At 39.7% G+C, this 24422-nt stretch overlaps 1 protein-coding gene and 1 pseudogene across 4 annotated transcripts in view; one reads left to right on the forward strand and one right to left on the reverse strand.

Annotated features, from left to right (window-relative positions):
* Positions 1 to 1240: 1240 nt before the first annotated feature.
* LOC149743803 (uncharacterized) lies at positions 1241 to 1976 on the reverse strand (annotated as a pseudogene).
* Positions 1574 to 24422, forward strand: part of RNF145 (ring finger protein 145) — a 65921-nt gene continuing 43072 nt past the window's right edge. The window contains exons 1-4 of one of the 4 annotated variants that reach the window (XM_089906145.1): positions 1574 to 1913; positions 6135 to 6336; positions 8468 to 8671; positions 17247 to 17355. In XM_089906145.1, coding sequence (XP_089762271.1) covers positions 6294 to 6336; positions 8468 to 8671; positions 17247 to 17355 — 356 coding nt within the window. In that variant the 5' untranslated portion in view covers positions 1574 to 1913; positions 6135 to 6293. Of the gene's footprint in view, positions 1914 to 3084; positions 3434 to 6134; positions 6337 to 8467; positions 8672 to 17246; positions 17356 to 24422 lie in introns of those variants that run through there. The other 3 variants (XM_022566003.3, XM_089906146.1, XM_022566004.3) reach the window with 3 other exon arrangements.

Genomic DNA, 24422 nt, shown 5'->3' on the forward strand with positions numbered 1-24422 from the left:
TCAAAGGAAAGGCCTTGCTATCTTGGGCAGTTTCCTACTCCAGTCATTAGTCATGTGGCCTCTGTAATTTCTCATTTACCAGGCTATATAAAGAGACTCATAAAACTGCCTCCTGGCAATGTAGCAGGCTTCATGATTAATCTTAAGTAGTCTAAGGCACCAGGATGAAAGGGGACTATAAAGAGTTAACGCAATTCCCAGAAATTTTAAAAACTTGTTTTCTATAGAGATATCAAACTGGTGGAAGGGAAGTTACTCTGAATTTGATTGATTAATGCCTACAGGAATTACATCTGCTAAATGTAGAGTTTGCATTTACAATTTTAGCCAGATACAAAGGTTGCTCAGGATTGGGGATTTACCATTTAGAGTACAGAAGCCAGAGGCTTGAATTTCCAAGGAGAGCCGGCAACACGAATCTAGGTTGAAGGATGTTAATTTCTTTTCTAACACACAGAAGTTGAGGCTTTACAATTTCAAGATGCTCCAATCTAGTGGCAACATTTTATCCACCATTAGATGTGTATCTTCTGTGTATGTAGGCATTGCCAACCTCAAAGGCCAGACTGGTTTCTGGTAGCAACTGGCTCTCTAGGAACTAACCAAAGACAAAGCAAGGAACAGTGTAGGGGTATTTTTGGGAAGGGGCCGAGGGAGAGGGCATTTGTGGAGGGTCGTGGTGAGGCAGGGAAGTAGAAAAACTGGAGAATAAGGAGTCCTGCCAAAGCCCAGAAGACCAGCAACATCCTTGATTCATTCTGTGCACAACGTGTTTCAGGCTTTGTATCCTGGGTAAGTGTGGAACAGTTCCTGCTGCACAAGGTGTGTTCACATTTAAATTAAGGTAGGAATGCTGGTCAGTGCTAGGGACTTGGACAGAACAAATGGATTTCCTAACCTTGGGAAGGTGGTGTGTACACTGATCTGTTTTTAACTGTGGGCTAAAAGACAAACACATACTACTTGATTTCATACTACAGTAAAATTCTTTGAACAAATTCTTTAAACCAAGGGGTCGGAATTTTAAAATTACAGATAGTGAATAGGTCTAATTCATTTATTCATACATCCACTCACTTATTCAACAGAAGTTTATTGAGCGCCTATTCTGTGCTAGGCACTGCTGAGCCATCACAGATGTGGTCTCTGACGCTACGGAGTTGACAGTCTAGGCCAGTCAGTAAGGGGGTTAAAAAAAATTCTGGCATCATTGCTACTCTGCGGCTGCATCGGGTGAGGATCAGCCCTTCTAACTCTCCCACGTGGTCCTGGCAGGTAAGTATGGGTGTGAGCGCGTGTGGCTCCTGATGTTTGGGGAGTGTGAAAGAGCACGTGTCAGAATGGCGCGTGTCACAGTGCGCGTGCAGATGTCGGCGTGGTAAGCGTCTCCATTGCGGCGGGAGCCCGCCTGTGTGGGCTGCGGGAGGATTGTGTCTCCCGCCCACTTACCGGGGGCGGCGCGGGAACCACCCGGCCAGAGAGACTGCGAGTGACCGCGTGTGCGCGCGCGCGCCCGTGCGGGGGAGGGGCGCGCCGCGCTGGCAGCGCCGCGCGCAGGCGCAGAGCGCGAGAGCCCGGCCACAGCCGCCGCAGAGCGCCGGGGGCTGGAGGAGTGAACGAAAGAGGCTATGGCCGCCGCTGGCTGCTGAAGAGCTCGGCCCGCGAGCGCCTGCCGCCGCGTACGATGGTGACCGCACGGGTCGGGCCGTTGCCGCCGCCGCTGCCGCCGCCTCCCAAGACGCTGCATCCAAGGCCTGGCGCGGAGGAGCCGCCGCTGTGAGCCCCGCCGTCCCGGCCCCCGCCGCCGCCGCCGCCCGAGGAGAAGAGGAGGGCAGGCGAGAGAGCCGGGGAGTTGCGGAGTCCGTCTGTCCGCTGGCGGCGCTGCCCCGCGGGGAAGGAGGCCGCAGCCTGAGGTGACCGAGCCGTCCGCCCCGGCCGGCCCATTCCTATCCCGGCGCCCGGTCCGCATGCCACATCCTCTTTTACCCCGCTTCGCCTTCCCTCCTCCCTTCCCCCATCCAGTCGCCCGCTCTGTCCTCTTCTCCCCCTTCTCCCCTTCCCCCGTTTGCCTCCCTCCTCGTCTCCCAAGCTTCGGCGGCGTCCACATCCCCTCTTCACCCGCAGCGCCCCTCTCCCCCTCCCAACCGCCAGTCCCTCCCGCGGTCCTCCTGGCCCCCCCTTAGGCTGTCTCCGACTCTGCCCTCCCCTCCCGGGGCCCAGCTTAGAGCCCCCTTTCCGGGCTCCCGGGCCTTGTCTGCCGCGTTTCCACCCTCCACCCTCCTGGAGCTATCTCTTATTTCCCCCGGCATTCCTAAGATGCCCTCACTCCGAGCGCTCCCCCATCGCCTCTCCAGTACCCCATTTCGGGGCCTTTTCTAAGCCCCTTCCTGAGCTGCCCCTTTCCTAGTTGCTCCTTTCTAGCTCCTTTCTTCCAGTTCCCACTTCCAACTTTCCTTCTTTTTCGTTTTTGCCCACTTTGCTCACAAGCTTCCCTCCCTCTTTTATTTCACCCTAGTCTTCTTCGGTTTACGCAGCCCCAAACTCAGCTTCTCCCCTTTCATTCGGTTTGAGGTTGTTTGGGGGTGCGGAAAGGCCTGCCAAGTCATTCTTCAATTGGGGACCCATTTGCTCTGCATCGCGTCTGTCAGTCCTTTTTTTACAGTAAAAGGGGTCCTCATCGCTTTTTGTCCCCATCGCTTCCTCTCTCGTTTGCCATCCTTTCTGCATCCCCCTCCACTTATGCTTTTACCAACCAAGGACCCCGAGACCCTTGCCCTCCTTCATCAGTGGGTCCCCTTTCTGTTCAGGGATGAAGAACTTCGCCCGTGTCTTTCTTCAGAATCTTTTTGGTGCGTGGCGCGGCGGAGCCAGCACCCTTGGCCAGACAGGAGGGGAGCTCCCTGGCACGGGCCTCTCTCCTGGCAGAGTTTTTGTGGACGTAATCCCTTAGCCCCGCGGCAGCGCCTGCTTTGCAGCGAGCTGGGTTGGGGTTACTATAGTTCAAACGCAACTGAGATCAGCAGGCGTGGGGGGCGGGGGAGGAGGTGCGGGGAGAGAGGAAGGGGGCTTTGCAGTGAGAAGGCATCAAAGATTAATGGATGGCTTTGCATCTCAGTCTGCAGTAAACAGGAAACTAGTTTGAAAGGAAAGGAGAGGGACTGTGTGTCTTTTTATTTTTTAAAATACGGACTGTGCAGTTCTGGTGAATCTTGAATCCTGCCCAAAGGATGAGCTGTCGGTGCTGCAGTCATGACCCAGGCTGAGTGCCCAATGACAGAGATAGCAGTTTTTATTTCCTCTGTCTGGCTGCTTAAGTTGAAGGATGGCCCTTGTATTCAGAGTGGACTCCCTATCTTTGTCGATTTGGAGATGACCAGAAACCACAGAATTGCTAGTAGTTTATGTGGAAATCAGGTACATACAAAGTTAGCTAGCAATGAGTGGGAGTGGGGAGGACCAGCTATATTTAAAACGTGTGCCAATGCTTATGTAAGAAGTGCGTTCTTCTCCCTGGTATCTAAGTTTTTGGCTGAGTTTACTTATGATTTTAGGTTTTTGCTCTGCCCTCTGACATTTTCAGGGATATGGACAGCCAGAAAATCTGTCTTTCTGAAGATTGGCTTTAGCTGATGGTAGAATTTTGTTTTGCTTTTCAAATTGGATTGGACAAAGAAAGGGGATTGATGATGAATGATAGTTTTTCTTCTGTGCTGAGGGAAAAAGGTGTAAAAACTTTTGGCATTAAATTATCTAATACTCTACTGAATAATTTTAAATTGGATTATATGGCATTCTTTGTTTTGTCCAGGAGATGTGAATTCTGTTCATTTTTTGGGTAAGATAACATTTTCATTTCTTTTTCTTATTAACATAATTCTTCAGTAGATGTGAAGAGCTATGACTTTAAAAACTTAGGTTTTTTCATATTGTTGATGATTTGTTTGATTTCTTCATATTCAAAACCAAAATGTAGTGTTTTCAGGGAAGTGTAGAATGAGGCCCCCTGTGTGTCCTAACCACAAACGTGAAGGATGAACTGTGCAATGTTATACTTGTACAGGACATTCTTGTGTTTGTAAGTAGCAATTTGCTGCTTCCAAGCCTGGGAATGTCATTTAATGAAATCGTTTGGTCCTCTTTTTGGTTAGCTTTTGTTGAGCCTTTTTTTTTTGCCGTTATTGGAAAGAAAGGATGGATTTTTTTTTTTTAAGCTGTTTTACTGTGTAAAGCACCTATGAGTCGCATTTAGTTTTCATTACTTTCTGAGATGGTGTGGTGGAGTGTTACTTTCCCAGTTCTTTCCACATTTCAAGGAGGAGATTTAAAAATCATGCACATTTGTGACCTCCTAGAGGGGTGGGATAGGGAGGGTGGGACAGAGACGAAAGAGGGAGGAGATATGGGGATATGCGTATACGTATAACTGATTCACTTTGATATAAAGCAGAAACTGGTGCACCATTGTGGAGCACTTATACTCCAATAAAGATGTTTAAAAAAATATCATGCACAGAAAGCAAAACGTACGTAACTGAACAAGGCAGGAGGTATCTTATAATATTTGGCTTTAGAGAGTGTCAGGCCTTTGAATTTTCTTTGCCTTCAGCTCTTGTGCTTATTTTCGAGGCTTATTTGGTATTGTTTTGGTTTTAAGAGAATTTTGAGCTCCCTCTGACATACAATATGCTCATTAGCACTAACAAATCTAAGGAAAAGATAAATTAGGCTTGAACCAAACATCTTAGTGGTATAATAATCTCTTTACCCCAGTAGAGAAGGCTCCATTTTTATTTCATGTTTTTAAGTTAGTCATTTGGCACGTGTGAGTGATTTCAGGTATCTGCAAGTAAGATATATTTCAACATTTTGTTTAGGTGTTGGTTTAGTGTGTGGTGCTGGAGTGTGGTGTATGGTATTTATCTGTGATGGTCACCACCCTATCATGTGGCACTTCTGCTGTAGAAAGGTTCAAAATGTGTTTTTTTTTCCTCCCTCTTTTGTTTCCACAGCTCTTGTGGGTAACATTTTAGATTTGGTTTTCTATGTGTTAAATTTGTTTCCTCCATGTCCCTCCCTATACATGGCCAGTTTGCCAGCGATGTACTGAAATATCACTCATATACAGAAATAAATGAAACATTTAGTAAGCAATATATTTGTTATTAAAGGGGATATTTCGTTCTCTGCAGGCAGTAGAGTTTAGGGATCTGTCTTGGATGTTCTTCTGTATCAATAGCTTTAGGAACCCAAGATTTTCTTTTTATTCTTCTGTTTGTGAGGCAGGAGTAGTGGTAATTAAGAGGGAATGTATACCATTCTGATAATGGCCTTTTATAATAGAAATATGGTCCTCTGTAAGAACTGGGAGATTTTTTCCTTAGCATTTCAAATTTTGATTTCTAATGCAAGATTGGTTTAAATTTTTTCTTTACCCCTGTAAGAGCTACAATAAATAGTGAAGTGGGCACAGTTAAAAATAACGAAAACATTAAAAACGTACAAAGGCTCTAAGTCAGATGAAATACATATGGACCACGAATATTTTAAATTTATGTATGTATGTATGTTTTTATGGCTGCGTTGGCTCTTCGTTGCTGCGCGAGGGCTTTCTCTAGTTGCAATGAGTGGGGTCTACTCTTTGTTGCGGTGTGCAGGCTTCTCATTGCGGTGGCTTCTCTTGTTACGGAGCATGGTCTCTAGGGCTGCGGGCTTCAGCAGTTGTGGCTTGCGGGCTCTAGAGCGCAGGCTCAGTAGTTGTGGCACGTGGGCTTAGTTGCTCCGTGGCATGTGGGATCTTCCCGGACTAGGGCTCGAACCTGTGTCCCCTGCATTGGCAGGTGGATTCTTAACCACTGCGCCACCAGCAAAGTCCTGGACCACAAATATTAACTCAGTAATTGTCTCTTTTTGTTGTTGTTACTTACAAAAGCAGTAGTGATTTATATTGGATTCTAGAATATGGAAAAATACTTTTCCATTATAGAATAAAGCCGGTCAGTGATATTTTTACCTAGGTCCAGTCACACTGGTGACAGGTGGTTTGTGAGAAAAATCTATCATTTGTGTACTTTGTTTTTGTTTTTTGCGGTACGCGGGCTTCTCACCACTGTGGCCTCTCCCGTTGCGGAGCACAGGCTCCGGACGCACAGGCTCAGCGGCCACGGCTCACGGGCCCAGACGCTCCGCGGCATGTGGGATCTTCCCGGACCGGGGCACGAACCCGTGTCCCCTGTATCGGCAGGCGGACTCTCAACCACTGCGCCACCAGGGAAGCCTCATTTGTGTACTTTGAAATGAACTCCAAGAGTGCATTCAGTTATCAGTTTGACCACCAGAGTAAGTAGTTACTTTCTGTGTATTTCCTTAAGTCATCTAGTTAGCTTAGGCACATTACATTACACTTTTTACCAAGAATTTATTTTTTCAAGTTGGCTGCTCCCCACCAAATAATACATGGGTATACTGAAACATTTGGCAAACAGAAAAAGATAGAGGGGAATAAAAACCACTCCAGGGCCACTGTTGGAAGGATGTTAATGTGAATATTTTGGTGTATTTCTTCCCAGAATATATATTTTTTTCTTTATGATATCATGAGCTTTGAGAAATTTAGGTTCCTAAATGGCATAATTTGTAATAAATGTTGATTAGAGATTTTATTTCTGAGTGCTTTTTTCTCCTTAGGACACAGCTATTTGGTTGTGATTCTCTCACAATATTATCTTTTTCTTATGTAGGAAAATTATTAAAGCAGTCTTGTTCTTTTAAAGTAATCAGAATTATAGTTCTTATTTATAAAAATGTTAATTCTACATTATTGATAGGATATACATAACATTTGGGTAGTGGGAATGATATATAATAAATCAGTTTTTAAGTGATTGAAAAACTTATATTAATCGTTTGCTAAGTTGAGCTGCCTTTTTTTCCCCCAGCTATCTGAGCTAGGAAGCTATGAAAATTAGAGGGTGAAATGGAAATACTGACAAATATTTAACCATAGCATAGCAATCTGTCACTATAATTTTCTTCAGAAATCAATGTTTTCATTTGTCCTGTAATGTCTGAAATTACTGCCAAAGCTAGAAGTGTGTTTTGCTTTCTCAGCAAAGTTCTTAAAAGAATATTGTCAGAGCCAACAATCTAGAATTATCATTAGTCCTAAAATTGTCCTTTACCACTTTAGTTTGTTCTGTTCTCTTGTCTATAATTCCTTGGATTAATTTGCAGCTGTATCATATAAAGCAGTATTACGCCAAATTGTCCTTTTAAAGAGTAGATTGTCTGGGAGATCCTTCATTTCCTTTCTTTTTTTTTTCTTCTCCCCATTCCACCACTACTAATCAACAGCTAAGCAAAGACACAGGCTGCAGACTCACAATGCCTGACTTCTTCCATGTGCCCGCATGTTTGTGTATCAGGGGAAGAATTTAATGAGCTTTTTCCTACTTTGAAGGCAGATTGTGGGAATTTCAGACTAAGAATTTAATTTTAATGATTCAGGGAAACAATATTGCAAATAATGTTATCTTTACCTATATCATGAGTTCTCTGAACTGTATCTATATCACGTAAATTCAGTACTTCAGTTTTGATTTTAAGTAATAAGGAAAAGGATAGACTACGAGAAGCTGTGTGCTAAATGTGCAATCATGAAATTCTTATTGAATAACTTAGGCTTTTTCATGTAATAACTATTTAAAATTTGCCCTCTTTTTTAAAAGCTGCATAAATCTCAAAGATCTTTATAGGAGTGAATTTTTCTTTTCAAGGTAATTGGACAAAGGTTACAGTATTCTTATAGGGTGTTTTGTTAAATGCCTAAATTTGGAATTAGGAGCTTTTTTTTGACCATGCTGTGCAGCTTATGGGATTTATTTATTTACTTATTTATTTATGGCTGCGTTGGGTCTTCCTTGCTGTGCGCAGTCTTTCTCCAGTTGCGGCGAGCGGGGGCTGCTCTTTGTCGTGGCGCGCGGGCTTCTCACTGTGGTGGCTTCTCTTGTTATGGAGCACGGGCTCTAGGAGCACTGGCTTCAGTAGTTGTGGCACGCAGGGTCAGGAGTTGTGGTGCGCAGGGTCAGGAGTTGTGGCGCACGGACTTAGTTGCTCTGCGGCATGTGGGATCTTCCTGGACCAGGGCTCAAACCCATGTCCCCTGCATTGGCAGATGGATTCTTAACCACTGCGCCACCAGGGAAGCCCAGGAGCTTTTTATAAACACATTTTGAGGTCTGAACATTTCATCAGAGTCTTAAAGTTGAGCAGACCTGAGAGAGTCCATGTGAAAACACAATACAAAGCTTATTTCCTAAATATCTAGAAGTAGTAGGTGTGTCTAAGGAGCTTTTTTTACATTGTAACATAGTTTTTGTGTAGTATGTGAGAATCCATTAGATTGATAAGAGGATATCTGAAAGCTATTTGAGGTGACTTATTTTTATATATTGTATCTCCTGAATTTTAGGTCTGCTCCAAGAAAAAAACATGGCTGCAAAGGAGAAACTGGAGGCAGTGTTAAATGTGGCCCTGCGGGTGCCAAGCATCATGCTGTTGGATGTCCTGTACAGATGGGATGTCAGCTCCTTCTTCCAGCAGATCCAGAGGAGTAGCCTCAATAACAATCCTCTTTTCCAGTATAAGTATTTGGCTCTTAATATGCATTATGTAGGTAAGTGTCTACAGCATCTTTCTTAAGCTTCTAGTGAGCATTCTGATTTATTTTATGTCTTTGAATATTCTTAAATTTGGGTAAAATGAAGTCCTTTTACATTGAGATGACAGTAATATAGTCGATGAGTATGAATCTTGTTTATAGTCTTATTTGTCTTACAGCTGCACATGAATTATTAGGGGTAGAGGAAAACAGATAGTGTTGGATTTATTTTACTGTATGAAACTAGAAGGCAGAAGAAAACATTTTATTTTTTAATTTATTTTTTTCTTCTAGGTTTATAAGATATAATTGATGTACATAGAAGAAAACATTTTAGATTTTAATATGAATAAAATAAATAACAGGAAATACCTTTCCAGGCATTTGGCCTGTTCTAATTTGTCATTATTTTGGGGTTTGGTAGTAATTCAGAAAGTAAGCTTTTTAAAATGCAGTATTTTTATTGTTCTAAAACATTAGTATCATTTGAAGATAAAGTATTCATTTCAGTTAAATGAAATATGGAAAATGATATTATAATATTAAAGTACTCCTTGAAATATAATTGATATGATTTGGAGTTAGTGGTAGAAATAATGTGGAAAGAAATTAGAGTTAAAGGTTAAAGAAATTAAAGTCAAGAGATACAGGCAGGAAGCAGATAAAATCCATCTGGAATAAAAGTCATGATTCTTAATTTTTAGGTTAGTTTTTGTTTTATATGTAATGAGAGCAACAATATATTTTCATTTAACATTGCTGTTTTATAATTCAAGATGTGTGAATGATGTACTGTAGTGGTTTTATTAATATTTTTATTATTAGAATTGTCAACAAGTATATCTTTTTAAAATTTGTGAAGGTTATCTTTACAAAATTGTTAAGGGTTGTCCTGTCTCTATGAGACTTATTTTAATCTATAAAAGAACTTTCTGCGTTTCAGAGCTTAGCCCTGAGAACCCCTTACAGCTCTAAGAGATTACCAAGTAAGCTATTGTGGGAAGGAGTATGGTATAGTAGAAAAGACAGTGCACGAGAGGCAGAACATCTGGGTACAATAAACTCATCTCTCTTAGTTGGCACTACCTTGGGAAGGTCTCTGAAATGAGAAGGTTCTTTTATGCTGCAAAACACTAATTCTCAGCCCTTTATTCAAGGCTTGTATGTTAGCCAATATATGGAAAATAATTCCAGTCTGTAGTAGAACAGTTGGGTACTTGGTTTAGAGTTTTAGCTTGATCAGCTAAAGTAATTCGTACTGTGGTTTTAAAAATGTGGTTATCGGGGCTTCCCTGGTGGCGCAGTGGTTGAGAGTCTGCCTGCCTATGCAGGAGACATGGGTTCCTGCCCCGGTCTGGGAGGATCCCATATGCCACGGGGCGGCTGGGCCCGTGAGCCATGGCCGCTGAGGCTGTGCGTCCGGAACCTGTACTCCACAATGGGAGAGGCCACAACAGTGAGAGGCCCGCGTACCGCAAAAAAAAAAAAAAAATGTGGTTATCATATGTATTATTTCTGAATAGATTGAAATATTTATTATAAAAACAGCTGCCTAATAACCAGAAACATCAATTGCAGAAATTGTATGGGTCCTAGTACAGTTGTAGTTCATACTCACCAGCTTATAACTTTGGGAACTCAACTGAGCCTTCTTTTTTTTTAAGAATTATTTATTTATTTATTTAAAAATACAGTTTTATGCAAATAAAAACAAAGGACAGATCATTGGAATTTCTTCCCTCCTTAAGGAAAGACATCAATACTTTTACAAGCTTAGCCTCATTCAGATAGAATTTGGAGGCTTTCAGTCGTCTTTTATTCTTATTTATTTATTTATTTTTCGTTGCTGCCCGTGGGCTTTCCCTAATTGCGGAGAGCAGGGGCTACTCTTCCTTGCGATGCGCGGGCTTCTCATTGTGGTGGTTTCTCCTGTTGCAGAGCACGGGCTCTAGGTGCACAGGCTCAGTAGTTGTGGCACACGGGCTTAGTTGCTCCACGGCATGTGGGGTCTTCCTGGATCAGGGCTCGAACCCGTGTCCCCTGCATTGGCAGGCGGATTCATAACCACTGCACCACCAGGGAAGCCCCAATTGAGCCTCCTTAAATACATTTAATTACATGCTATGGTGGAGTAAGCTCAGTGATTACATGAGTAGATATTTTCAGCTTGAACAGTTTTTTGGTTAGAGTAACCTCTGTGTCAGTATTATGTAGTGTTTATGTAATGTTCCAGTTTACAGAATTTAACCCTTAAATAAATTTTTTAAATTGGTAGTTTATGGTTCATAAACCAAAAAGCATAAAAGGTACACAGTGAAAAGTGCCTTCCTCCTATCTCTGTTCCTCATCCACTAAGTTCTCACTTTGAGTCCCAACAAGTAGCTCTTTTTATTTCCTTGTGTATAATTCTACGGATATTTTTATGCATGTATAAGTAAATATAAAGATACATTGGTATATAAATGTAAGTATAATATAGAAGTACAAATGTATATATTTCCCTTTTTAGTACAGATGATAGCATAATACTACTCTTCTGAAACTTTTAACTTAATGATGTATCATAGAGCCATAACTGCTGTTTTTAGATATTTACTGTTTTTTTATGTTGATACTTTCTGTTCTGCCAAATCTTAAGATTCTGATTAACTGTTGAGGCCTCACTCTCCCCCCAGCCCTCCAATTCTGTTTCATAGTGGCATAGTACCCTTGTATGGCTGTACCGTAATTTATTGCACGAATTACTTCATTGGAGGACGTTTTAGATAGCTTCTGTCTTCTGCTGTTTCATTCAGTGTTGTACTAAATAATTTTGTATAGCCATCATTTCAACAGGTGCAAATACAGCCTTGGGATAAGTTATTAGAAGTGAAACTGCCGGGTTAAAGAGTATATATACATTTGTACTATTGACTGATACCACTCTCCATAGGATTTTACTGTTTTGTACCTCCACAAATGGTGGATGAGAGTTCCTGAAATCCTACATCCTTATCAAAACAGAGTTATCAAACTTTAGTATTTGGCTGCTCAGTAAGTGAAAAATGGTTGTTTTTTAATGTAGTATTAATTTGTATTTCTCTTATGAGTGAGATTGAATTTATTCACGTGTTTTAAAAAAACGTATTTCCTCCTCTGAGAGTTGTCAGTACATGTCCCTTGCTCACTTTTCTATGGGTTTGTTAGCCTTTTCTTACCAATTTATGGGAGTTTGGTATAAGGGAAATAAACCCTGTGTGATGAGTTGGAATTATATTTTCCAATTTCAGTTCTCTTGATTTTGCTTAAGATTTTTTTGACTTGCAGAATTTATTTTATGTGATTGAATTTATCATTTATTTTCTGTAGCTTTAGGATTTTGAATCAATTTAAAAAAGCCTTTTCTGTTTTTGAGTTTATAAAAAATTGTCACGTTTTATTGCATTATTTTTGTTTTTCCATTTTTTACATTTAAGTCTTTTGCTCCATTTAGAATTTATCTGCTTGTACAGTGTGTTTTATTTCATTTCTAAACATTTTTCTGTTTTTTTAGTTTCTTATTATTGAGGATTTAGGTTATATTTTACTGTCTGATAGAATTAGTCTCTTCATTTTTCTTTATTTCCCTCTCTGAGTTTTTTTGTTATTATTAGTTTTCTGTATAAACTTCAGAATTATCTAATCTTGTTCCAAAAACAACCCTGTTGACCTCTTTGCTGAGATTGCAAACTATTAAAATTTTAAGTTAGGATGAAGAGAGAACTTAAGGATGGTAACTCTTCCTTAACACAGAGAGACTTGCTATGTTCAGATTTCTTCTGAGTCCTTCTGGGGTGTTTTAAAGTTTTCTTTATATAGGTCTTAGGCTTATTGTTAAGTTTGTTCCTAGGTATTTTATCTTTTTTATTACTATTATAAGTTTTTTTCCCCTTTATAGCCTCTAATTGTTTGTTATTAAGAGCTTAAAAATCAAGGTGAGCAGTGTTAATGTTTGTGCTTATGGAGTATAATTGTACCTTTGAACTTAGAAGCTTTCCAGTGTTGGTTCTGTCTGAGAACAACAAAGAAAAGTGACTGTCCAGATGTAATTGGTGGAATGTTAATTATAGAACTGTTTTGCAGCATATAAGATATAAAAAGGGGAATAGAAATAATATTGAAAAGGAAGAATGGGGCCATTTGTGAAAAGCCCTGAATACAGATGTTAGGTATTGTGCTTAATTTGGTAGCTAATGATGGGTCAGTAAGGAATTTAGAGCAGGTGAGCTGCATCTTAAAATTGATTAGGCAATGTTGTATAGGGTAATGGGTTGGGGAGGGGAGAAACTGGAGGTAAGAAGACCAATTAGGATTTTAGGCAAGAGGTAATGAGAGCCAGAGCTAGCATGGTAGCAATAGCAAAGGAAAGAGTGGATGTGAGAACAGCTCTGTTGTGACTGCAGTCACTAAAATCATTAGTGACCTAACATGTAAAACTCAGACTTCATTTATATCCCTATTCTGCAGACCTTTCCATGTTTGTGAAGCTGTTGACCACTTTCTCTTTCTTAAAAATGTTTCTGGATTCTTCTAACTTATTGACCATTCCTTCTGACCCTTTTGCTGTATTTTTTTCTTTGGACTTCTTTATTCTTGATATTCCAGAATTTGTGTTTAATTTTCATCTTCTGTTGTTTGGGTGATTTCACATAGTTTTGGCTACAAATCTCTATCAACATTTTTCACAGCTTTTTTGAGCACCTTAGTCTATGGTAGTGTTCCTCCTCTTTGATCCCATGGTATCCAGTTCGTACCTCCACCATAGCACTTATTGTGCTGAATTCTAAGGGTCCATATGCTCATCTATCTTCCTAACTAGATTGTTAACTCCTTTAAGGTAGGATTGGGGTTGTCTGTTATCTCAGTATTCCCAGTACTGAGCTAGTGCCTGATGCTGAATAAATGAATTTCTAACTACCGTTAGATATCTCCACCTAAATATTCTACAGACACCTCAACTTATTACTGAACTCATCATCTTTACTTCAACTCAATCGTCTTCCTTCTTGTGTATTTCCTGTCTTAATAGCAAAGCCATCCTCTCAGTTATCTAAGCTAAAAACATCAGAACCATCTTCATTTCCTTGTTCTCAACCACTCACCAGTAGATCACCACTAAGACCTATTTGAATATGTATCTCATAGCTGACCCTGCCAACTCTATATTCAAAGCTACTGTTTTATTCCATGTCCTCATTTTTTCCCCCACTGCTAAAATAATCCTTTAAATAGCAGAACTTTCTATATTTTGTTAGGAAGATTCATCAATGTTATTTTAAGCAGGTCATCATTTTTAAATACTGCCAGTCTTGCTTTTTAATTATGCATTACTGTTGGGTTAGCTTCATCGTTATCAATTTAGTTTGTTGTGTTCTGTTTGGATAATCCTGTAGCATGAGTAGTGATGCATATTTGCATCAGCAGTAGTTTTGTATTTTTCAAATAATTAGATTATGTATACAGTTGACCCTTGAACTGTGCAGGTCCACTTATATGTGGATTTTTTCAATAGATACGTACTACAGTACTACCTGATCCACAGTTGGTTGAATCCATGGATGTGGAACTGTGGATACGGTGGGCCAACTGTAAAGTTACACTCAGGTTTTCTACTGAAGAGGAGGGGGAGGGGTTGGTGCTCCTAACCCCAGCATTGTTCATGGATCAACTGTTTATTGTAGTTCAGATGATTTATTCCTACTGCTCTTATATCAGCATAAGTATTCATAATCTCTCAAAAATCTTCTTGTGTGATATATTTTATTATCACAGAATTATTTTTTCACTGGATTGTGAAAATGGGGGTATAGGTGAGCCATAGGGTTTTTGTTGTTTTTTGTTTTCTTACCTCACCAAAATGGTATCTAAAGGATCTGAGAACATTAGCCCAGGCTAAGCTCCTTATTATCATATTTTAGCCTTTATACTGAAGCTTTAGCCACCAGTTCTATCAGCATCATCTCCCAGTACCCTCCCAATACTCTTTCTGTTTACACCAGAATTTAGTCTAGCCTATAGAATTTACTGTCTCCTGAAAATATCCTTCGTGCTTTCATGGCTTTTGGACCTGCTGTGTTCTTTTTTCTTAGAATGTTTCCCCCTTTTCTTAGCTTAGTAAAGATCCTTTCATTCTTTGAGGTCCAGGTCAAACTTAATCACTTAACCATAGCCCTTCTAATTTTTGTTTAATAGAGCACCAACAATGTATCATACTTTTGTTCTTGTTTGTTTTTTCACTAGACTGTGAATCTTTTTATTTTTTCTTTGGATTTTTCCATGTCTAGGAATGCATATGGATCACACTTTACACATAATAATGTTGGTTGAATGACTGAATAATTGAAAGAATGAATGAAATGAGTATGTTCAATCTAGAGGATTTGGCAGCTCATTTTATGAGATGTGCAGGAGAAGGGAAAGATAATATATGGAAAGGAAAATGATAGTTCATTAAAAGTCAAGAATTTAAGGAAACGTTTCATGCAATAGACTGATTAGAAAATCCTTCAGCCACAAACAGTAAAAATGCTTGCTAGATATAATAAATATCCTTTTAAATACTTCTAAGGTCCTGTGAGATAGGGATTAACATAATTATTTGGGGGAAATTATTTTAAGAAGTGAAAAGCAAATAGAAATATATATCTCTGGCTTCTGCTGGGTTGTTCTTGAAGTTAGGATGTGTGGGAAGTCTGTAGTCTCTAGCACCACTCCTGTTTGTTTAGCTTTAAGTATGATCGATTCAGCCTGAGCGAGACATTAGGTGCTAAGAAGGGACATCTGTGCCCTAATAAAGACTCATTCATAAGGGGAAAATAAACTAGGATCAGATTTTTGCAAGACATAGAATGTTACACTGAGAGGTTCAATACTTTTGAAGGTTTTAGAGCAAGAGGGTTGTCTAAATGAAAGTGATAGTTTTGGGAATATTACCCTGGTAACAAAGCATAGGATGGATAAGGATGGGAAGAGACAAAGAAAAATAGCAATTAGTATCAATAAATTATTACAGAGCGGATTAAGATGGGGCATAGGGTCTGGAAAGGAGGGGTAATGTAAGAGATCTGTTGAGGAAGACTCAGTGGGACTGGGTGATAACAGGGGACTCAGGTTTGAGTCAGAGTGAATGGGATTTAGGAGAGTGAAAGAGGGTGAGGTGAGCTAGCTTGTTGAGGGAGGAGGATTTGTACTCACTGTATATGAGGACATTTAAGTGGAGTATACCTCAGGCATCATGAGCTGCGAGATGTCTACTTAGAATAGGAAATGATTAAAGGTTTTTTGCTTATGTAGTGGGTTCTCAGAACTATCGTTGTGTCATCTGGAATGGTATATTTGAAACAAGAAAATAGATTCTTTGAGCTAGATACTTTATATAGAGAATAGAAGTTGTTCAGGAACTAAATTTTCTATGTTCACTTGAGAGGGTGAAAAGAAAGTAGAGAGGAGGATTTAGAGAGTAAAAGGAAATCCACGTCACAGAGCCAGAGAATAAGTTTTTTGTTTTTTTTTTAAATGAAAGCTTATTTATTTATCTATGGCTGTGTTGGGTCTTCGTTTCTGTGCAAGGGCTTTCTCTAGTTTTGGCAAGCGGGGGCCACTCTTCATCGCGTTGAGTGGGCCTCTCACTGTCGCGGCCTCTCGTGTTTCAGAGCACAAGCTCCAGACGCGCCGGCTCAGTAGTTGTGGCTCACGGGCCTAGTTGCTCCGCGGCATTTGGGATCTTCCCGGACCAGGGCTCGAACCCGTGTCCCCTGCATTGGCAGGCAGATTCTCAACCACTGCGCCACCAGGGAAGCCCTAGAGAATAAGTTTTGAGGTCAGTTGCTTCAGATGCTGGGACAAGGATTAAACTTGAGTCTTAGATTTGTCAAGTAGGTAATTGTTGACTTTCAAGTTTCTTTAGAGAAAAGAAAAGGGGATTTGTAGAGGATCTAAGATTGTAAAGGGTAAAGAGGGAATAATAGTTAGAAAATAGAGGCTTTGGTACAGATAATTTATAACATTTGTCAGTGGAATGAGAAAAATAGGTAACAGCAAAAGGACAAATCTGTGGAGAGAAGTTTTTCTTTAAGACTAGGGAGAAGAGCCCTGCACATCCTTTGAAAAGAGAGGTGAGGATGGTGTCAGGGGAATGATTGAAGATATAGGAGGTAGAGGGTCCTTCGGAGTTGGAAAAATAAAATCTGAGTCACAGAAGACGCAGTCATAGAGAGGGACAGTAAGACACTCAGTTCTTCTTGGACTAGAGAATGAGAGAAATGGCATAGAAGAAATAAGGAGACAAGGAAAGGTAGATGATGGAGTAATCCTCTTGTACCTTTGGGTGATATATGTGATTATAAAGTAGAAAAATCTACAAAGGAAGTGAAAAATGCTTTATATTTTTAATAGAAAGATCCATACTGATTTTGCTGTCCTAAACTTGCTTTGGTAGTGAAGTAAAAAAGCTCAAAGTTGTTGAAACCTAATTGGGAAGTAATTTACTTAAAGCTCTTTTTATTGTTGTAATTAACTGGAAGACTAAATTAGAATCGAATTTTATTTATATCTCTCTTAACTTCTACTACAGGTTATATCTTAAGTGTTGTGCTACTAACCTTGCCCAGGCAGCATCTGGTTCAGCTTTACCTATACGTTTTGACTGCCTTGCTCCTCTATGCTGGACATCAAATCTCCAGGTAAGAATGTGAGCCATTTTTGAAATGTATGACTGAATTTAAAGTTTTCCTTTACCAGTAAAATACTTTTCATGAACACTGTTAAGAAACTGAGGCTTTGGTAGGTATCCAAAACAGATTTTTATTTTTGATACTTGTTTTCTAAATGAATATTATCATACAGGATTAATAGCTGGGGTTATGTCTCAAAATTTTTTTCTGCTTTTACAGCCTTACTATGAAATGGACCTTAAGGGTATGTTTACAAAGATACCCATGAGCTTTTCTTTATTACCTGAGAAAAGACTATCCAAAGACAGGCTATAGGAACTATTTAACAATTACGGACTTCATTACTGTCATCATTTTAGGAAGTCGGTTTATGATGCATGAGTTATCAGCGTAAGGTGCAACCATGTATATAGTGGATGATTGATATAAATTATTTCATGAGGTTAATTGTATAGGTCAGAACTTCTGCCTCTTTAGAAGTATTGTCTGTTTGTCTTGGTCTGCTGGTCCTAAATTTTAAGACTCTGGTCTGCCAATGAATATGAGCTTCTTACTTTGAAACAATATTAATATTGTTAATATTGTTAACAGTAAATGTAATGGGGTAGAATAAGTTTTGTGGGTACAATACTTCTTTCGTTTTGATTGAAATGTATAACTGTAACAAAATGTACTCCCAGTTCTAAGAAGAGTGGCAGTTACTTTGCATATATAACAAGATATAATTTTCTAGAGGTTTGAAACACAGATTTTGGTGTACATTTGAAATTTAATCTTAGAAATAGCATTTTTGTATGACTAGAATTGAATGGTTGACTTTTAAAAAACCTTTTTCCCCCTGATTATAAAATTATACTGTTCGCTGTAGGCAGTTTTTGGGAAATATAGAAAATTTAAAGGCAGTAGCAATCACCTGAAATTATACCACCCTGAGATAGACCTGTTAAGATTCTGTTATTTCCTTCCAGTTTTTTAATACCTTCCACTTTTCACCACTTCATTGGGTACAAAAGAGTGACAATTACTAACAGTCACTGACTCTTGGTCCTCTTGCTGAAGCAGGACCGCCATCTTCCTTATTTCATCTAGTTATTTCCTGAAGTCCCCCAAATATTTCCCAGAAACTCAGTCTTCTCACATTCCTCTCCTCTGTTCCTATCTGGTTGATTTCATCTGCTCAAAATGGTACCTGGAGGGTGGCATCTTACTCTTTAACTTCTGCGGCTATCCTTGCCCAGGGTATGTTCTTGGATGTCAGAATTGCAAAATATGGAGCTGCAAGAGCAGTGCTGCGTGTTTGTAATTGTCACAGTGTTTCAAATCAAGCTGCTTTACTCTCGGCTTTTCTAAGTTCGTGTCACACAAGTATGTCCCTGTGTCTTAGCCTTCTTCACAGGACCAACTTGAGCCTTTTCCTACAGCATCTTTCTCCATAGAGCCTAGACTAGGAGTCCAAGGGCCAGCACTGACTCAGACAACAGGATATCCTTCCCATTCCAGGACCACCAGCCCCAAACCCTGACGCAGTCTGTTCCTGTGGCCTTACCCAGACACTTCTGAATCTCAGCTCAAGCTGGAGACACTAACCTATCTTAATTTATTCATTTTTAAATAAAAATGGTATCTATGGAGTATAATGCAGTAGTTAGAGTATGGGCTCCTTAGTCACCATTTTAGTGTGTAAAATGAGTGTTTGGGCACCTAAGAATGACATATCTTTTGGAAGAACGGATGGGGATTGGATAGGTTCAAATCCATGTTTCTCATTTACTGCTCTGTAACCTTAGTATCACTTGTCAGAAAGGTACATCTCAGTTTCTTCACCTGTAAAATGCTGATAATATTTTAAGGGGCTATTATAAAGATTCATTAAGATTAAGCATGTAGGGCTTCCCTGGTGGCACAGTGGTTGAGAGTCCGCCTGCCGATGCAGGGGACACGGGTTCGTGCCCCGGTCTGGGAAGATCCCACATGTCGCGGAGCGGCTGGGCCCATGAGCCATGGCCGCTGAGCCTGCGCGTCCGGAGCCTGTGCTCCACAACGGGAGAGGCCACAACAGTGAGAGGCCCGCATACCGCAAAAAAAAAATTTCTGACGCATCATAGTGCTCAGTGAATTTCAACTTTCTCATGTCTTGCTTTTATTATGCAGCGGTGTTTTGTGAGCATTTTCCTGTGTTGTTAGTCTTTAAAAAATGATTTTTTTTCATGGCAGGGTATTCCATGGTATAGCTGTCTAATGCTAGCTTTTTAGAGTTGATAGGATTTTGATGATTAATCAAAGAAATCTGAAAGTTGAAGGTAGAGCTATTAAAATTGTTATTTTTATATGTTATTATAATTCCTGGTGAAAGAACAGTGAACCAGCACTTGCCCCTTATGTTTTTTTTTGTTTCCATGAGGTTTAGTGATGTAGTGATGGCTAAAACCTTGTAGCTCTATTTTTATCTGCAGTATTATCATCCAGGCTTTTCTAGAGAGATCAAAATTCCGTTATGTAGGGGTAAAGGGGACCCTAACAGTGTCAGAGATAAAGAAAGCCTTTTTCTAACCATTTTTCTTTGCCAGTTTCAATGTTTTACTTTTAGTTTATAGGAATGTTTTTTCCAGTATTTAAAGTTTGTTTTCATTATCAGAAAATTTATATTTATTTTAAACAGTAAAAAGAATTGTAATAAAATTTTACAGTGTGCAAAATCATTTCTTGTTTATTTCATTTTGATCCTTCTTATATATAATCCTTTGAGATTTACAGATGAAAAAACTGAAATTGGCCAACATCTAGGAAGGCATGATCCCAGACTTTAACTTGAATCCAGGTTTTCGGATTCCTAGTTCAGTCCTGTTAGGGAAATAGCATGGTTAGTGGAAAGAAAATTAGTTTTACAATCAGTAGGATATGAAGTAGTTTCCCTACTTAGTAAATATGTTACCCTGGCAAGTTGATTCTTCGAAACTGTAAAGTAAGACAATGCCTATCTTATGGAGTTAGTTTTGATGTTAAACTAACAAATTTCAAGTTATGGAATATTTTAGTATTTCTCTTTTTAGTATAATTTACACTACGTGGTACTATCTCAAAAACATTAGCTAAGATTTGTTAATCCTGGAATTATTAATAAAATGTTACGTTTAATAAATTTTGTGTCTTGAAGGTGTCTCATTTATAGACTATTAAGGCTGAATTTTTTAGTTTAAAAAGCATAAAGGTTCATATTTCATGTGGCAGCTTCCTGAACAAGTATCTTTTTAAAAAAGTAACAGCTTTATTAAGATATAATTCACATACCTGTTTCAAGTGTACAGCTCAATGGTTTTGAATGTGTTCACAGAACTGTGTAAATCATCACCCCAGTCAATTTTAGAACATTTTTATCACTCCAGAAAGGAACCCTGTATCCATCCGCAGTCACTTCCAATTTCCTACCAATCCCCTTCCCCTAGCCCTATGCATGTCAGTCTTTTTTCTGTCTTTATGGATTGGCTTATTCTGGACATTTCGTATACATTGAATTGTATAGTATGTGATCCTTTGTGCCTAGCTTCTTTCACTTAGCATGTTTTCAAGGTTCATCCATGTTGTAGCATGTATCATTACTTCATTTTTCTGTCCAGATCATATTTTGTTGCATGAATATAACACATTTTGTTTATCCATTCATCCATTGATGGACATTTGAGTTGTTTCTGCTACTTGGCTGATACAAATGAACATTTGTGGTTTTTGTGTAGGTGTCCTTTTTGTGTGGGGGGTGCATATACCTTGCAGTGGAATTGCTGGTTCATATAGTATCTATGTTTAAACTTTTGGGGAACTACCAGACTATTTTCTAAAGTGGCTGCATTATTACATTTCCACCAGCAGTGTATGAGTGTTCCAGTTTCACCACATCCTTGCTAATACTTGTTGATATCTGTCTTTTTCAGTATAGCTATCATAGTAAGCGTGGAGAGATATTCATTGAGCTTTTGATTTGCATTTCTCTGATGGCTAGTGATGTTGAGCATGTTTTCACGTGTTCATTAACCATTTGTAAGTTTTCCTTGGAGAAATGTTTATTCAGATCCTTTGCCCATTATTTAATTGGGTTGTCTTTTTTAAAAAATTGAGTTGTAGGAATTCTTTATATATTCTAGATACAAGTGCCTTCTCAGTTAAATGATTTGCAAATATTTTCCAGCATTCACTCCAGTCTAGTTATATCAAGGTAGAGTGTAGTATGGTCCTGAGAAGGAAAATCAATACTTGGATAATTTAAATAATTAATTTGATACTTCAAAAATTGGCTGTAGAAAAAGACATTTGCAAGTGTTCCTTATATTGAAAGTTTCATAAACTCTTGAAAAGCTGGGTCTCTCTTTGCCTTAATTCATGTATAGGCATACCTTGTTTTATTGGGGTTCACTTTGATTTACAGATACTGCAGTTTTTTTTTACAAATTGAAGGTTTGTGGCAACCCTGCATCAAACAAGTCCATCAGTGCCATTTTTCTTTATTTTGTTTTTTTGTGTTTTTTTTTAAGAAGATGTTGGGGGTAGGAGTTTATTAATTAATTAATTTATTTTTGCTCTGTTGGGTCTTCGTTTCTGTGCGAGGGCTTTCTCTAGTTGCGGCAAGTGGAGGCCACTCTTCATCGCAGTGCGTGGACCTCTCATTAGTCATGGCCTCTCTTGTTGCGGAGCACGGGCTCCAGACGTGCAGGCTCAGTAGTTGTGGCTCACGGGCCTAGTTGCTCCGTGGCATGTGGGATCCTCCCAGACCAGGGCTCGAGGCCATGTCCCCTGCGTTAGCGGGCAGATTCTCAACCACTGCACCACAGGGGAAGCCCCAGTGCCATTTTTCTAACAGCATTTGCTCATGCTTCATGATTCTGTTGCATTTTGGTAATTCTTGCAGTGTTTCATACTTTTTAATTATTATATTTGTTATGGTGATCTATGATCAGTGACCTTTGATGTTACTATTGTAATTATTTTAGGTCACCACAAACTGCACCCATATAAGATGGCAAACTTAAGAAAATGCTCTGTGTTCTGACTGCTCCACTGACTGACCATTTCCCATCTCTCTCCCTCTTCTTGGTCCTCCCTATTCCCTGAGACACAATAATATTGAAATTAGGCCAGTTAATAACCCTACAGTGGTCTCTTAAGTGTTCAAGTAAAGGAAGCGTCATGTGTCTCACTTTAAATCAAAAGCTAGAAATTATTAAACTTAATGAGGAAGGCATGTCGAAAGCTGAGACAGGCTGAAAGCTAGGCCTCTTGTGCCAAACACTTAGCCCAGTTGTGAATATAAAGGAAGGGTTCTTGAGGGAAATTAAAGTGCTACTTCAGTGAACACATGAATGATAAGAAAGCTAAACAGCTTTATTGCTGATATGGAGAAAGTTTTAGTGGTCTGGAGAGAAGATCAAACCAGCCACAACATTCCCTTAAACCAAAGCCTAATCCAGAGCAAGGCCCTAATTCTCTTCAATTCCATGAAGGCTGAGAGAGGTGAGGAAGCTGCCCAAGAAAAGTTTGAGGCTAGCAGATGTTGGTTCATGAGGTTTAAGGAAAGAAACCATCTTCATCACATAAAAGTACAAGGTTAAGCAGCAAGTACTGATGTAGAAGCTGCAAAAAGTTATCCAGAAGATCTAGCTAAGATCATTAATGAAGGTGGCTACACTTAAGAACAGATTTTCAGTGGAGACAACGCAGTGTTATATTTATAAGGAAGAAGATGCAGTCTAGAACTTTTATACCTAGAGAGGTCAGTGGCTTCAAAGCTTCAAGGGACAGGCTGACTCTATTAGGGGCTAATGCAGCTGGTGACTTTAAGTTGAAGCCGATGCTCATTGACCATTATGAAAACCCTAGGACCCTTAAGAATTATGCTAAAATCTACTCTGCCAGTGTTCTATAAATGGAATAACAAAACCTGGATGACAGCATGGTTTACTGAATATTTTAAGCCCACTGTTGAGACCTACTGCTCAGAAAAATATTCCTTTCAAAATATTACTGATCATTGGCAATGCCTTTGGTTGCCTAAGAGCTCTGTCAGAGATATATAACAAAATTGAATGTTTTCATGCCTGCTGGTATAACATCCTTTCTGCAGCCCATGGATCAAGGAGTAATTTTGATTTTGATCTTCAAGACTTATTTAAGAAATACATTTCATAAGGCTGTAGCTGCTGAAGATAGTGATTCCTCTGATGGATCTGGGCAAAGGAAATTGAAAACCTTTTGGAAGGAATTCACCATTCTACATGCCAGTAAGAACATTTGTGATTCGTGGGAAGAAGTCAAAATATCAACATTAACAAGAGTTGGGAGGATGATTCCAGCCTCATGGATGACTTTGAGGGGTTTAAGTCTTCAGTGGAGGTAGTCACTATAGCTGTGGTAGAAATAGCAAGATAACTAGAATTAGAAGTTGAGCCTACAGATATGACTGAATTGCTGGAATCTAACAACAAAAACTGTAGCACGTGAGAAGTTGCTTCCTATGAATGAGCAAAGAAAGTGGTTTCTTGAGACGGAATCTACTCCTGGTGAAGATGCTGTGAAGAGTATTGAAATGACAACAAAGGATTTAGAATATTATACATTATATAAACTTAATTGATAAAGCAGGAACAGGGTTTGAGAGAATTGATTTTAATTTTGAAAGAAGTTCTACGGGCTTCCCTGGTGGCACAGTGGTTGGGAGTCCGCCTGCCGATGCAGGGGACGCGGGTTCGTGCCCCGGTCCGGGAGGATCCCGCATGCTGCGGAGAGGCTGGGCCCGTGAGCCATGGCCTCTGGGCCTGCGCGTCCGGAGCCTGTGCTGCGCAACAGGGGAGGCCGCGGCAGTGAGAGGTCCGCGTACCGAAGGAAAAAAAAAAAAAGTTCTACTGCCGGTAAAATGCTATCAAACAGCATTGCGTGCTACAGAGAAATCCTTCATGAAAGGAAGACTCAGTGTGGAACACTTCATTCTTGTCTTTTTTTTTTTTAACATCTTTATTGGAATATAATTGCTTTACAATGTTGGGTTAGTTTCTGCTGTATAACAAAGTGAATCAGCTGTACATATATGTGTA

This window comes from Delphinapterus leucas, unplaced genomic scaffold (assembly GCF_059928025.1).
Source record: "Delphinapterus leucas isolate spDelLeu-1000000601 "Yukka" unplaced genomic scaffold, BTC_Dleu_Yukka2 spDelLeu_asBTCV2_sq79, whole genome shotgun sequence".
NCBI lineage: Eukaryota > Metazoa > Chordata > Mammalia > Artiodactyla > Monodontidae > Delphinapterus > Delphinapterus leucas.